Here is a 17,187-nt window from a genome sequence, read left to right as displayed (position 1 = left end):
GTGAGTTATATATAAAGCATTTGCGTACATACTAATTTTGTTCCTGACACTGTATTTAGGAAATAGCATGACACACTTCATCCTTAAGCCCTTCTTAACCATAAAACATCACAATTGGAAAACCGTGAACAGTAACAATAGTTCAGAAACTGAACAAATGAGTCAAAACAGTAGCAGAGAAACTTGTTAATTGGTTAGGTCCTAGAAAAAATTTTGTTTTTCAGTGAAACAAAATTCTTTCAAAGCATATGACAAAAACATGAAACAGAAACATCATTTTGTAAGGAATAGTGCAACAAATATACAAGAAAGCATATGAAACCACTTTACAACTTCAACATTATTTCAGTGAACACACATCAAAGACAAAAATCAGAATTACGTTAGTATTTAAAATGTAAACCAAGTTCAGAAGGTAGTATTTGTCATAAAGATTGGAAAAGCAAACCTGTACAGGAGCAGATTCTTTTGTTGAGTTTACTAGTTATATATTGGTATCTATGAAGACATGAACTGAAGCTACAAGGATCCATACCTCGCCCACTGCTTTGACTTTGTTTCCCAGAACTAACATTCCAATTGGGATACCTCTAAGGTTAGGGCAGCTTCTGATGTTGTGACCTGATGGGCCAGTCTTCACTACCTTGTACACTCCAGGACCACCTCGAAGTAATGACATATCTTGTTCTTGCATCACTGCTTCCTGTGGGACGTGTGAATTCAGATCTTTGAAAAAATCACCAGTACTAGATCTAGACTCCTGAGAAATTAAAAAACAAAAAACAGAAGAGAATAAAATCCATCACTAATACTTTATATAAGAAATACTTATTTCAAGAATGAAATAATTAAATTCCAAACCAAGAAGAGATACTAGTTACATTGCTAATTTTAGCATGCAATAATAAACTGAACTACTAGCAAATCATCAACTGAAAAGACACACTGTTACTCCTGAAACAAAACTGGCTTAAATGCACACATGCTATTTAAAAGGGAATTAGACACTATAAAAATTTATCTTACCACTTTAACTAAAACTTGCTTCATACTGACATTTACTAGGATGTACATTCATTCCTCCTACTGTATTTGTGAAATAATATAGCAAAAAACCATGAGCCATATAAAAGGACATTAAATAGAATCTCTTTCCAATGATAAGCTTCTTTTTTAGCTTTAGTATTATAACACATTGCTACTTTAGGTTGAAGGTAAAATGAAGACAAAGAATAATAGAAACATCATAAATTCTTATAAAAAGTAGTGCATATTTATTATTTTTACTCAGACAATAAAAAGGCTTGCAATTTATTTCACCTAGTACCAATTATAGATTAAAAATCCTCAAATTCAAACTGAGAAAATATTTTGTCTTTCCTATTTATAAAAATTGATAGTTACTAAAAATAGGAGAAATACAGATTTTCAGTCAGTCATAGATAAATTAAATGCCTAAGAGGTCTACTGTACTATTATACTGGAAAATCTGAAGGATTAGGGTAACATCAGAAGAAAGGAAGCGAAAAGCAGGAACAAGCTCTATTATGCTTAAAATACAAAACATATATGCTTTGAAAAGAAGATCTGAAAGTTATGAACCTAAATAAAGCCCTACTGGAGGAAGCCAGTGGTTCACTTAGTCTATATGTCTTCAGTCATAGTACCACAAAATGCTATTCAAAAGTAGCACACAAGCCATTACCAGTGGGCCATCTTTTATATACCAGCATTTCTGAAGCCTGCTCTAAAAGTAGTGTCTCCTATTTTAATATGTTGGCCCACGACATCAGAAGCTAATGTTGGTGGTATGATAATAGAGGCTGAAGCTTCCTGCCAATTCATTCATTAATGCTTTGCTGAATACTTTTGTATACCAAACGGTGGATGTGACCACAGTGAGGCGGCAGGTGGTGCATTTCGGCAATGGCAGCAGTGATATGAAAGGCAAGACACGCTTTGAATGGCCAAGTACCGCTGTCACATCACCAAATGGAGAGCGCCCATGCAAATCAGCTACTGAGGTTATTTTGTAGTTGAGAATTTGCTATACCAGATAATGTTGTTGTGCTTTTTGTATCTGTTCTAGTTTCCATGGAAATAAATAGGAGGCATTACTTCGGGAGCAACATACGTAAAAACTTTTTAATATGGATGTTAGAGGGCATAATCCTATTACATTTATTGTCTGTTTATGAATCTGATTCCTACAGATTTAATTTCTTCTGAATTTGCTAATACTTTCTGCCTCCACAATCTCCTGCTACACCTCCTGCTGCGTAGAATACTTCTAAAAATCAGTTTTAAACTGAAATTCTAGTTATATTATTTCTTACTTTTTAAAAAAATTTTACATTATTTCCTGTAATCTCTAATTAGCATATTTTCACATTTTTTTATTGAAGTCTGTGTATTATGTCCAGAGTTATTAATCAGCCTTTCTAAGAAACCTTTATAGAAAATGAACTTTCAAAGCTTTCAAGCTGAAGTTGGTCCAAAGAGAAAAACAAACAAAAAATGCATGCTATCCAAAGATAGTTTTAACACGCTCTAGATATTTATGTAACAGTAAAAAACTGCTTTTCTGAGGAAGAAAATCCAGTGAATAACACATTTTTATATCTCTAAACCAGTAGCACTTTGAGTATCATTTTCTTTACAAGGTTCATATGAAAGTTTAATATGAAAACAACACTGATCTCAAAATCACTACAAGGTTGTATAGATTTAGACAAGCACATAAGTAGATAGTTTAAACTGTTTAACTGTATGTAATATAATGCATTCCTACAATTCCATCATTTTAAGATTAAAAATGGTTTATGTATTAAATTTTTGCAGTCTTGCTCATATGAATGTAAACGTAGTTGAGACTGCAACTTAAAGCATACTTTAATAACATGAACACGAGAATGAATGTCTACTATGTTACTAGGCCATCTTTCTGAATTTCTAATTTTGTTTGTTATTAAAAGAGAATACAACTTATAAATCAATGACAACTTAGCTCAACTCAGCTATCTACTCTAGTATTTTTATTTTACCATTGTAAAAGAAGAGATACAGACACAGCATTGTAAGTCAACCTTTCATTTGCTGTAAAAATAATTCATGGTAAAACAAACTTCAAGGAATATTTAATGTAAACTTGATTTATGAGGAAAAAAAAAAAAAAAAGATTCAATGTGACTGTTCCTGTCACTTAACTCACCTTAGGGGGTAAAGCTTTGGAAGTCCATGAAAAAAAGTCCAAATCCCTTACTCCTTGGCTAGCATTAAAGACATTCTGAGCAACAAAGTTTTTAAAAAAAGACATATATCGAGAAGAAAATGGGAACAAAGAAACATCGGAGGAAGAAGTTAGAAGCACTGTAATGCAAACTTTCTGCACAAGTAATTTTACTGGTAGGATACTTCTCAAAAGGGAAAGCTTTGTTTTTCTGATTAAGTCACCTGAATCCATTGCCCCCCTTGGCAAATTATCTATTGAACAGAAACCATTAAGTATGTCAAAAGCTCTACATGGATGGAGTGTGTCATGCCATTTACTGTAACTAAGAGCCAGACATTTCTTATGAAGCTTGAGACTTGCATAGATAAATCCCACACTTCTGTTATGATGTAACAGTAGTTTGTTCTATCACAAACCACAGTTTTATAACAAGACAGTCTACTGTTCTGAAAGAATTTCCATTATATCAGAACTACTGCACAAGGACTTTTGTCACCAATTCAGAACTCAGATGCACAAGAGCTAAGATCACGCTTTTGGAGAGAAACTCAACTCATTTGTACAAAAGATTTTGCTAGCATGCAGACAAAAATTGCATTCTGTACTGAAAGCAAAAATTTCAGAGTGTTTTAAGGAGAACAATCACTAAGATCTCATCTGTTTTATAAAATATACAGTACATTTACTACTTTATAATGGAAAATCATCAAATGGAGATACCAGAGAGAGTTCACTAAGTTTATAAGCAACGAACCATATTACAGAAACATGCACTGCTGCACTGTGTATTTTTTGCCTACACAGAACAGCTAGGACAGCACTTAATAGCCATTAGAAAACACAATGCGACATCTTTTCTCCATAAAAATGTCCATAAATCTGTTTCTATGGATTTCAAAGAAATTGTCACTGTTCCTATGGAATGAAAGAATTAATAGTATATAGGCAGTAGTATCAAGAATCAGTATGGCAGGAACCAGTTAGCAAAGCCACCATTTAATCTGTACAAACTGATTTATCAAAACCTTACTTTCTATCTCCAGCTTTACAGGGGAACCAACTAAAATCCCTGGACAGATTCATATTAAAATTTAACAGTAATTAAAGAAAAGGAAATAAATCACTATAAGCAGAAATGGGCAAGTACAAAAAACATTTTGCATGCTTTGTCATATTCATTGAAAAAAAAAAACATACCAACTTGTCAAAAATAAATAAATTTACTTCTATCATGAGATAGATTATCTAGCTACGTGTTGTTTGCAAAAAATAATGTTTACATCATATTTTAATAAAGACAATAATTTGTAACTGACAAAAATGGAGAAATTATCAAACATAATAGTTCTGTTAGAAAGCATTACCTCCTCCTGACATCGAAAGTGGTACACAAGTAAAAGATGCTTTGGGGAATCAGAGGAGGCAGGGAGGTGTTAGACAGGAAGATCAGAGAGTAGAGTCGTACCAATTTGACATACATCTACAACAATTATGAAAGGCTCTATTTGCCTAATGATAGTTAGCTTCATAGACATCTAATGTAGCTTAGCAGACTGATGATTTTACTTTGCTGTATGTTTCGTATTTTGTGATGGACTTCTACTGTTGAAACAAACATGGATAATCCATACCCTGGATGATGAAGTATCATTTCAGTAATCTCTGTTGACATGCTATAAAGCTATATGTGAAAAACACACAGAAGAAACCAACAGCAGTGAACTGGGACTGTGCTGGCTCATCAACACACGGAAGATTAAGTCAGATCCTCTCCTATGCTCTTGGAACATTAGAGCTTTCTGGCTTCCTGGCTTTTAGCATGTCATAATCAATATATGTGGTACACAGTTGAGAAATAACTTTTAATTCAGAATAAACTACTACATGCAAGATTTTATATTTAGTTCTTAAGCTATAATTGGTACATTTCAGTTTATTTTATCCTTCCCTTCCAAAAATTAAAAATAATTTCAGGAATCGTTCCTGGAAAAACTTCATATCTTTTTTTCTAATAAAGTTCACATTTCAGGAATCATAAAATTGAATTTAAATTACTTCACCACTGAAAATTAGCAAATGTTAAAACATTTAAAATCTCAGTACTATTTTTCAAAGCTGTCTTATCTTAAATAATCATCTAGATATTTTACCCAGCATACCCTCACTCTCCAATTGATTCCCATCATGCCTAAAATGATGATAGGAATCTGTTGTGAATGTCCTTCAGTGTTTTCATGGAAACATGGAGGCTCTGCAATCACAGAGGGTCTGCAATCACGCAAGATAATCTACACATTGATTTTGGTTCTCTCTTTAACTATAGTAATCACTGGAAATGCAGTTTCTCAGTTCTGTTAGTCTATAGCAGTTGGGGAATGTAACAATAAAATTGAGCAGCAGAGTAAAGAATTCCCTATAATTATACATTTGATATTTAAAATGAAGTAACAAAAATATTCAGAGTACAATATATATCTTTTTAAAATTCCAGAGTTTAACCAAAATATTACTTTCTATGACTTCCCATAGAACAAAACTGTTTTTCATTAGTTTGCATTGCTTTATGCTCTATCTTCTTGAATGCAGAAAGAACAGTTAACTGATTCTGACAGAATAGAAGGAAAATTAAGTACCAGGACCTTAAGAAGCCAATCCAAAATCACCGTATATGAAGGTGGGTTAGATGTGCAATTTGAGATCAATGTCTATTTATTTAGTTGCTCCTCACGAAAGGAGAAGAGCAAATATAGGAAAAGATCAGTCTACCAAACTTTTCTTAAGAAACGTAAATGGCCAAAACTAAGAATCTCTACATTCTCATGATCATTAATCTTTAAATATAATACCTTTAATCACAATATATAGTGTACTGAAAAGATCTAAGATACTCAGTACTTCTTTTATCTTAAGATAAACAGTTAACGCCTATTAAAAAAAAAAAAGCAAATACAATATACATGCAAAAAAGAGGAAGTCAACACTGCAGAAGAAATATTTTTCCTTTGTTCACTGTTGAATTAATGCAGTGATAAAATTGAGCTGTTACTGCTTTCTTTATAAAAAATCTTAAATATATTTTACGAGATACACTGAGAAATTTTACACACCTAACTTAGTATTACAAAAAACTTACATGTTTAAATTAACATAGTGCTGTAATCAGAGTAGCAAACTACACATGAGTTGAATAAAAATTGTTTAGTAAAAACAGTGTGGGATTTATTTGAACAGGGATTATTATGTCTAATTCAGCCACTTGATTTTCCATATGTATTTTTAGGCACATAAGACTTGAAGTGTTTTCCTCTTCTGGAGCCAAAACTGTTAAATCTGCTGCAGATCTTAGAAACTGTATTTATATTTATAACTGTATTTATACATATATAAACTGTATTATATATATATATATAAATATATATTTATAATGTGTATTTATATATATAACTGTATATATTACTGATTTTTATTTTTACTTTTTTACTACGTCCTGTTCATAGTGCTATTCAGTTACCCAATTAAACAGAAAAGGATGTGTAGACAGAAATTATTTCACATTTTCATAAACAGAACTTCTAACATTTCTTAATGCATCTTTTGCCACATGGGTCATTCAACTCTAGAAGACTGCATTTAGCAGATCTGACAACTGAAAAATACAGATGGATGTAGAGAAAAGGCAAACAACAAACACCTAAATTTGAGTATTCTCATCTCACTGATTTCCTCAATAGACTTTAAGGCTTTTTAATGAGAAAGCAGTATTGCTTTACTCGATAAAGATTTGGCAGGAAAGAGTTTAAAACTGACTTACAAAAATCAGGAGCTTAAAAAAGTTTACAAAATTTCATCATATGGTGTACTTCCTAATAATACACTTGCATGCACTAAAAAATCTAAGATATTTAAAAGCCATGGAACCTTGATGTTTGTTTTGTGATTGTTAAGAAAGAAAGAAAAAAATATAATTTCCTTTCCTTTTATAATTACTAAACAAGCACACAAATTTTCATGCTTAAAATATGGTCATAATAAAAGTAGATCATTTGTCCTTCCAAGGATAGTAATAATAATAAAAATGAGAGAGATGCAAATAAACCTTCAATTCCTAAGTAGTTCAAAACATTTGTTAATATAACGATCATCTTAAAGTAGTAGTTACTTCTCTGTAAGTTTTGTTGTGTTCACCACTGGCTCCTTACTGATCAGAAGCCACAAAAGCATGCAACTTTTACCTTTTGCTATTGAGAATGTAATAGAACTGGATAGTTGAAAGAAAATTAGTAATATCTATCAGATCTTCAGAGTTCAAATGGAATCAAAACTATTTTGCAGAACTCTTTAATAAGAAAAAAAAGAAGTATAATATTCTATCTGAACCTTAAAGAAGCATTCACATAGTAAACTCTATGATGTGCTATCTTTCACATTTCATTGCATCTTGTCTACTTATTTAACCAAAATTTGATGTTATCAGAACTGGATATTCTGGGTTATATACAAATTGCTAAGTTATTTATTTTAAGTTTGTCTGAGAGAGCTAAATTTTCCTCTAGAAATGCATGTGTACTAAAACCATTTGAAACTGACAAACTACTAAGTCAGTAAGTTAGGAAGCTAGGAAGCTAGGCACTTCCATGACTACTGAGCTCAATAACATTCCCCATAGCAAATAAATAAAAAGCATTGGTAATAGAAAAAAATTCTGAAAAATATATAATGTGCATCCAGGCTTACAGATTTACTGAAGGTGATTACTTTGTCATGGGTGAATTCATTTTTATTATGGGTGAACTGCTGTATGAAAAGCACTAACATCTGACAAGTGCACTAGAGAAATTGATACTCAATAGAAAACTAAATTCAAAATTCAAGGAAGATTTTAAACAAAACTTATTTTTCCCATGTGCTCATATATTCTATAACAAGCTAGAAAAATGACTGTTGTCACTTGTTCAAGAGACTGATGGCTGAGTATGGAAATAATTTGCTTCCCAAACGCAGTATTAAAGTAGTTCCCAAAATAAAAATGCAATTGAATACAGTCTCCAAATAAAAAGATGTCAACAAAAAAATTTTAGACAAGAAGGTGAGCTGGAAGATCTAGTCACATCATGTAATGTTGTCAGAACATGGAGTATAGCCACTGGGGATTTATGAACTGCCAGATTTGCAAGCAGTCCAGCTTCACTGGAACTGAGGATGTATCAGTTACTATATTACAGGAAAACAAACGGTGAAAGCACTGGCTGCAAATTTTTAAACTAGTTGAGTATTTGCTAACTGTCTGAAGCTGCAAAAAGCAACTCGCTCATATAAGAAGGCAAATCCAATTTAAATAGCTGCATTAGCAATTAGACCTGGTTCTCACATCTGTGAAGAAATCAAGTTACTGCTCCATTTGAAGAATGCACAATAACAGGTGATCCAGAAGACCTGTACTTTCAGAATTTTTGGTGAGAAACAACATTGGTTTTGCTTATGTATGTATTTTTTAAAAACTATATCTTGTTGCCAGAGAAGTTGTAACCATATTTGAACTGTAGTGATTGTGTTCACTATTAAAGTTATCCAGATAAATTACGCTTTGCTTGCTTTTATTATAAATCCTACTTCTTAGTGAGCCTTATGTTCTGATTCTTTGATTAACTAATAATCTATAACTCAAGGATTCAAACAAAATTTATGAAAAATATCAATGAAAAATAATAAAGATGAAAGAATGTGACATTTTTTTAATAAAACTGAAACAACAGCATCAACTGTAGGCTGGAAGCCTCTGCAGAAATCATCACATTATTGTGCCACTTTACAGACAATGAAGTGTTGCACTGAAAGCACCTGGTGCATAATCTAACAATTACACATTTTAAGACTACTGCAGCGGTCTTTCTACTTTCACATATCCTTTAAGGTAAGAGTTCAACATAAAAAGCCTTGCACATTTCTACACTCCACCCTCATTACATAACAGCCCTCTAAAATGGAAACACATGCAAGACAATATTTAGTAATTAAAATATTCTTTTACCTCAGGACTCACTTGCAGCCTTAATTAAAGAAAGTCTTGTAATGAGGATAGAGTGTACTTTGGATATTTTTCAAAGGCACCTTTTACTTACGTCAACAGGTACCAGTAGGCTCTTGCCAAGATGCTGGTTAAAAGAGAGACACCAGGCTTCAGTGTAACCATTCATGTTAGGAACATACTTCTTTATTGTCTCATCATTCAGCCTCAGCCAAACACCATCATCATTGTGGATCTATGGGAAACAAGCAACAAAAACGAGCCATGCCCTCCTGTAACTATTCTGTGGCTAAGGATTAACAGATATTAGACAAACAGCAATAGCAAAGAAGTAATTATCTTCACTTTATTGACAGAATATAACAAGAGGCAGATAGGAATATTGAGCAAATCTGAATTTCAAAGTAATGAGAGTCATATATTTCCAGAAGGCAAGGTGCAAAGATAAATTTAAAATCAGACAATGCAACAATAAGATTTGCTTTGAGAGAAAAGAGCAAAGAAAGCCAGGCCTTTTTAAGCTTACTGTTCCCCACTTTCCACTTTTTTACTGATGAATTAACTTAGTAAATTGCAAAAATATTCCTTGCATATGAAGTTACACAGGAAGTTATACATGCAGAATAGTCTAATACAATACTGATCTTGTGAAAGTGTAAATGAAGAATATAATGAAAATTATACCTATATCTTTGAATTTTTATGTAGAGCTGAAATAGTAGGTCATGAACAACTAAATACTTAGATATTACTGGGAGATGAACTCCAGGAATTTTGTTTCCTGGTATCACAATGACTGTTAAACAGATTTTCAAGTAAGTAAATAAAAAGAAAATGACAGTTCGAAAAAATTAAATTGGTGAATATTTAGATTTTTGCAATTTATACTCTTATGTACTCAAGTAGTACCTGTCAACATCTAGACATGAAAAACAGCAACATTATTTGCATAGATTAACTTTACATCTTAGCCCAATTTTCAATAGAAATTTCTTATTAATTACCTCGTCAATGAAAGTGATGGATCCATTGACTTTCACTATGCCTATCTGCTCACTCTGAAGGGAAGGGTGGCTACGGATACGAAGCCCTGCACTGTCCTTGGCCACAAATTTGCGAACCTAAGAGAAGCAATGGAAGACAGTAAGGAAGAAAAAATTGGAACAGAGATCTCAGAGTAAAAAGAAATAGGTTTAACAGATTCTGAAATGCTAGTGACAAGATGGCAGAGTTACAGTTTGTTGCTAGTTTCCCATGGCTGCTGTGCATGATTTCACACTTTTTTTCTTTTTCAAACTATAACAAAACAAAACAACTTTTTGAAAATAGGTCAAGAAACAAATTGACTCAATCACTGAGAGATTTACATCAGACAATGGTAAGTACAAGCTTCTGATTCTTTTTACTGCTCACCTACAATTTATGCATTCATGTGAGTTCCAAAGGACAGGCTTTCGTCTTAACAGTGTTTCCATTAACTGACTAACCGATGATTACCTGCTCTTATTTGCCGCTACCATAACATTGGTCAGCCTTTTGGCAAACATATGGATACTTGCCTTAGTAAATAGCTTAAATAGCTTTTTGTAAACAGCAAAAGAGCAGTCATTTCTACTTATTTCTGAAGCACTTTTTGAATAATTTCTTTCTTATTCACATGAAAGTTAGATGAGACACGATGTTATTAGTTTGATTTACTACAGCCCACAAAATCTCCCAGATATTTGCTCTTTTTTTTTTTTTTTTTGGCTTTCAAGCATATATCAGGTAATTCACTCAAAGAAGAACAAACGACTTAAAATCAGAAACCAAAAAGATGGCTTAAGAAATGCGTGTATGCATTGTACAAAATCTTCCTTTGAAGGCTATTTTCAAACTCAACATTGAGAAGCTTATTAACCGAAGTACAAACTCGATCTTTAAATTAGCATAAAGCACAGAATGGTAAGGAATCAACCCAGAAAAAAAAAAAGAAAGGTAATACTCAAGTGCATAAATTGCTTTTTTTGCTCTAAAGAAATATTTAAGAAATTGTATATACTAAAAGAGTTATTGTTATTATCACTACTTATTTTAAACAAAAATAATGTAAATGTTTTTGCATAGTTTAGAGAAAGAGTCTGAGTGGTCACCTCACTGGTCTCTAAACTTCCTGAGGAAGGGAAGCAAAGAGACAGGTGTAGGTCTCATCTCACTGGCAACTGATGACATAACATGTGTGAACAGCAGAGAGCTGTGCCAGGGGAGGTATCATTAGGAAAAACTTTAATGTGAGGATGGTCGAACACTGGAACAGGCTTCCTGGAGAAATGGTTGATTTCCTCACACCTGTCAGTGTTCAAGAGGCATTTGGACTATGCCCTTAGTACTATGCTTTAATTTCTGGATAGCCCTGAAGGGATCGGGCATTGGACTTGAAGATCTCTGTAGGTGTCATTTTCAATAAAATTAGATTATGCTATTCCATTCCTTGTAAAAATAGAACATTGCTTATGATGTGGAATATTGAAACCCGAAAAAACAAAAAACATAAAACCATGACATTTCTCAACATAGAGAAACCTATAAACAAAGCCTTGCAAATTAGGGGAACCTAATTTTTACACTATTACCCCTAAATGTATAATCAGAAAATTATATGATGGGCTAGCTAGAGCTTTCATTAAAAGTTTTTTTTTAGAAGAAGGAAGATTCACACACAGGTTTTGGACACAAAAAGGCCCAGAAAGAGCATTTTTTGCCCTTGAAGCAGTTGCTATTTAATAGAAAAATTCAAACTGTAACTGCAAGCACAGGGATCACATCTGTGGATAGGCAACATAGCAAAAGCAGAAAAGTTATCTTATGCATATTTTGTACAAGAACAACCAACTTAATTGTATGAGTCTTGTTTCTGATACAGCACTTCTCTGCTTGGAATATTTCTCTACAGCATAACAGCTCAGTAACTTACTAGTCACAGAATCACAGAATCACAAGATTGGAAACGACCTGCAAGATCATCCAGGCCAACCACCCTCCCATTCCTATTAGTACCACAAGCTACTAAACCATATCTCGTAGCTCCTCATCCAGGCGCCTCTTGAACACTACCAGGGACAGCGACTCCACCACCTCCCTGGGCAGCCATTCCAGTGCCTGACCACCCTTTGAGAGAAAAAGTTTCTCCTAATATCCAACCTAAACTTCCTCTGGTATAACTTCTTGCCATTTCCTCGGGTCCTACTATTTGCCTGGGAGAAGAGGCCAGACCCTTTTGCACCACAGCCTCCCTTCAGGAAGTTGTACAGTGCAATGAGGTCTCCTCTGAGCCTCCTCTTCTCCAGACTGAACAATCCCAGCTCCTCAGCCGCTCCTCGTAAGACTTGTGCTCCAGACCCCTCACCAGTTTCGTTGCCCTTCTCTGGACACGCTCCAGGGCCTCAATGTCTTTCTTCTAGTGAAACACTGCCTAAGACACTTCTTCCACAGAGCATGCACTAAGTGGGCTCTGACCAAAGGTGATTAATGCAGAAAGGCACAGCAACTAGGGACCTTGAGTTAGCTGAACATGACCTAGCAGTGTGCCCAGGTGGCCAAGAAGGCCGATGGCATACTGGCTTGTATCAGAAATGGTGTGGTGAGCAGGACTAGGGAAAGTCATCCTGCCCCTGTACTTGGCACTGGTGAAGCCTCACCTCACGTACTGTGTTCAGTTTCGGGCACCTCAGTACAGAAAGGACATTGAGGTGTTGGAGCAGGTACAAAGAAGGGCAACAAGGCTTGTGAAGGGCTTGGAGAATATGCCCTACAAGGAGAGACTGAAGGAACTGGGGCTGTTCAGTCTGGGAAAGAGGAGGCTGAGGGAGACGTTATTGCTCTTTCCAATACCTGAAAGGTGATTGCAGTGAGAGCAGGGTTGGTCTCTTCTCACATGTGACAGGTGAAAGGACGAGGAGAAATGGCCTGAAGTTGTGCCAGGGGAGGTTTAGGTTGGATATCAGGAAACACTTCTTTACACAATGGATTGTTAAGCATTGAAATAGGCTCCTCCATGAGGTGGTTGAGTCACCATCCCTGAATGTGTTTAAAAACCATCTGGATGTGGTGCTCACTGACATGATTTAGCGAAGGGTTGTTTGAGTTAGGTCAGTTAGGTTAGTATGGTCAGGTTGCAGTTGGACTTGACGATTTTTAAGGTCTTTCATGATTCCGTGATTCTGTCATTCTATGACACACACCTTTTAAAATTCACAGCACTTTGCAAAGAGTTACAAAGAGTCTCGCGTTATTACTGAGATTTCTTATTTGGTGAATTTGAGAAGAAGTACTTCTTGCAGCAAAAGAATATGTGTTGTACAGAATTAACAACCTTTACAAAGTGCTAAACAACACTCCTGTTCAAAGTTTGTTTTTTTTTTCTCTCTCCGAGTGATGCTAGTTTCTTTTTCACTAATGTAAGGACAGTAGAAGCCATTAAAATTCATCATAATCTAATCATATTGTTAATGGTCTTGCCCTTTCCAATTAAACTGAACAAGAACTACCCAGAATTACACAACAGACAGTTTTTCAAGTAGTTTGTAGAATGGGATTTTCTACACAATTAATCTAAATTTCACAGCCTATAAGAAGACTTACTGTTCATACACTCTAGACTCAACACAGGCCACTATGATAACCTCCTTTACTAGTTTTGATGGGCAGGAAAGTCAGATTCTCATCTTATTTCAACTAACAAAGAAAGAAGAAATCAGTACAAATTTGTAGTATGGTGTACATTTTACACTTGAGATTCAATTAGGCCTGGTTTCAAAACTGGAATTCTCCACTGCTTCAATGAAGACACTTCTTTGTTTCTCTCTGAGAACAGATTACTACTGAGAATATACTGACACCGCTGACTGATAACAATTATCTGAAATCTAGGTCTGGGAAAAAGAAGCTTTTTGTGTCTAAGTAACCCACCTTTCTCAGTGAAATGGAATTCAGTATATTGGAACATTTCTGGTATACATATTTAATCTGCATTCTTGTATTCAGAAACATGGAGCACAGCACAATATTATATTTCTGAATTATTTGTAATACTACTGTTCATATATAGAGAGATATTCCACCCTGGTTTATTATGCAATTACGATGCAGAAGAAAAAGAATATAAAATTTAAAGACTGAAAAATCTAACATACTTCTGCAACACCAGTGAATCCTAGGGTAGACAAAAGCTGAACAGACACAGGGCAGAAAGACAGCTCCTCTTTCAAAGAGGCTGCAAATTGGATAAGAACAAAGAGTACCAATGCAGAGAGATGAATAAACATGACTTTTAACATCAGCAGCTTAACTTTTTATTTGTTTTAACTGTCATGACTACCATTACTTAGAGAAAAGTAGTTGTTACATATAAACCAGTCATCTCAAATGCCATTGTAAAAACTGAAAAGAAAGGAAGACTGTAAACAGCATATGGCTCGGGTGGAAATACCATACAGTTCTGTGAGATGAACCTCACCCAACAAGAAGTTTTAATTAAGATAATGATCGATTAAGACAATAAATAACAAAATTACTAGAAACTCATGAGGCACTATTCTAAGGATGAGAAGGGAAATAGCCTAGAGGTACCTTTTGAAAAAAGCAATGAGGAATAAAACATTTTGTGGAAAATATAAGTAACTCTATTATTTTTATTTTAAAGTGGCAGTGCAGGAAAAAGAATCTCTTTAGTGGCCAAAGTGGACACTAAATGATGCATTTACAGACTGGAGCTGCATGAAAAAAGTAGTGTCATTAAAATACTCAGAAAGCTGGAAAAAATCAAGATGCACTAGAGATCAACGAAGGACACTTTTTGTAATTAAATACTTCTAAACAGAGGAGAAGAACCCACTTTTGCTCTTCTAGTAACACAAGGAAGGGTAAATTCATGTCATTTCAGTATTTTGTATCTTTTGATATAAGTTTATTCAAGCGTCTTGCTCAAAATCTCTTTCTGAGCATCAAAGAGGAAGTGGAGAATATTTCCCTTATCTGGCACTTTCCCAGCAGTGCAACATCATCTTTAAGCTTTCCTCTGTTCTTTGTGTCTACTTTAGTCCTTTGGGGTAGAACAATAAGGTGGAATTGTAAAGTCAAATGCTACAGAAAGGATAACATCTTTTTAAAAAGACATTCTGATAAAGGGAGACAATAATAAATAAATAAATTTACAATTTTTATGTTGACTAACAAAAGAACCTTAGCAGAAAACAACCTTTGTAAAACCCTTTTTACACCCTGTATCTTAGCACAGTATCAAATTTAGTCTAAAATACAGTCTGTTGTTTTCATAATGGTTGCACAATACTTGTTTGACAAACCAAAAGAAGAGCACTCTCCATATTGTTTCTAACAGTTCTACCAATGGATATACAGAAAGGAAATGGGATGAGCAAATTTCATTTTTTTTCAGTATATTCATTTCATTCTCTTCAGTACATTCAGGTGATTTCAAATAGGCTTATGTCCTCCACTACTGTATTCATTAAACAACAAGAAAATGCCACCCATATGCAACTATTTTGGGGGGGGAGTTTATTTAGTTCTCCAAACCTTGTTTGGCTGAGGCTCTGCCTTTGGTTTAATAAGTTGGGTTCCAGGCGGTATCATTCCCTTTGGAGGATCTTTTACTTTTACTTCTAGCCCAGCATCTATAAACAAACAAAGACTAAGTTATAAAAAAATTAAAAATACAGGAAATATCAGTCAAACAGTACCTGCAGAGCATGCAAAAGAACCACTCAGCTGTTTCACAAATGGCACTTGCAGAAACTTAATGATATGTTATTTTCTCAACATTTACACTGTCACATGAGAATTCACAGACAAAGAACTTCATGTTCTTTTCAGGCATCTGTCACAGATTGTGCCCATAGCGCTATTAGGTAATTTTGTATCCTATTAATGTTTTCAAGGACCAATGAAGACAGAGTTATGTGTTTGAGGCGTGCTAAGTAAAAGCTTCTGGACAGGCAATGCTTATGCATGCTTCAGATGAAACTGTAAAATTTGAGAAGCAGATAGTAGCCTTAGAAACCAAGTTACACAAAAAGAAAAGGCCTACATAAAAGGCCCAGATATATACATATAAATAAATCAGCATCTTTAGTTTCCAATACTAACAAAAGCACAAGGTGCCGGAAAATATCTCAAGAGAGTAAAATTCTCAGATCACAAAGAAAAATACATGTAAAGAAACACTTAGATCTTACTAACAGATGGATATAACTTTGAGAAATAATATGACCTTATTCCAATAAGAGAATAGCTATGGTCATTTATTCTTTTGAGAAATGAAGATTTCAACAGCAGGGTTTGAATCAAAACTTGGTTACTTGCTTTTGTTACAAACTTTATATTAAATCTTATGGGCACCAAAACATGTTTTTTTTGGCATTCAAATTGGATACACAATTATTTTTTTCTTACGGTTAGGGAAAATTATATACCTATTTCAATGCCATCTATAGTAACATGAACAGTATAGAGACCAACAGCTCCGGGAGTCCAGTTTGCACAGTATGTACCATCATTATTGACTCTGATCAGCATGTTTTCACTGGGTCTAGGCACAAACAAAACAAATGAAATCATCAAACAATTACTGCCGTCTTAAAAACATCTGTAATACTCAGTTCAGAAACTATGCTTTTTTTTTCTTTCACATGACCTACCTACCTATTTAATGTAATAAACTAATATTATTTATTTTGAAGCCACAACCCTCAACAGCATTTTTTTGTAACAGATGATATAAGACCATATTCAGAGAGTAGATAAAAATACTAGATAAGATTTTAAAAAGTCCCTAAATTTATTAAAATATGATACATTCTACACAGTAAAAGCTTGGAAGTCTACAAGTACAGAAAAGAGACAGGCCCTCTTAATTTTAGTCTCTAGTAAAAAG

The 17,187-nt window shown here is 34.1% G+C and overlaps 1 protein-coding gene across 16 annotated transcripts in view; it reads right to left on the bottom strand.

Annotated features, from left to right (window-relative positions):
- The window catches only part of MYCBP2 (MYC binding protein 2), a 210,416-nt gene that overhangs the window by 62,535 nt on the left and 130,694 nt on the right, over positions 1–17,187 (bottom strand). For 9 of the 16 annotated variants that reach the window (XM_052705771.1, XM_052705772.1, XM_052705773.1 and 6 more), the window contains 6 exons: positions 16,727–16,842; positions 15,831–15,928; positions 10,262–10,378; positions 9,352–9,492; positions 3,212–3,286; positions 536–760 (listed from right to left, as the gene is read on the bottom strand). In XM_052705771.1, the coding sequence (XP_052561731.1) occupies positions 536–760; positions 3,212–3,286; positions 9,352–9,492; positions 10,262–10,378; positions 15,831–15,928; positions 16,727–16,842 (772 nt within the window). The remainder of the gene's footprint in view (positions 1–535; positions 761–3,211; positions 3,287–9,351; positions 9,493–10,261; positions 10,379–15,830; positions 15,929–16,726; positions 16,843–17,187) is intronic. The other 7 variants (XM_052705775.1, XM_052705784.1, XM_052705782.1 and 4 more) reach the window with 5 other exon arrangements.

Source organism: Tympanuchus pallidicinctus, unplaced genomic scaffold (genome assembly GCF_026119805.1).
Source record: "Tympanuchus pallidicinctus isolate F22 unplaced genomic scaffold, pur_lepc_1.0 scaffold6, whole genome shotgun sequence".
Lineage (NCBI taxonomy): Eukaryota > Metazoa > Chordata > Aves > Galliformes > Phasianidae > Tympanuchus > Tympanuchus pallidicinctus.
This window is presented reverse-complemented; position numbering and strand designations above follow the sequence as displayed.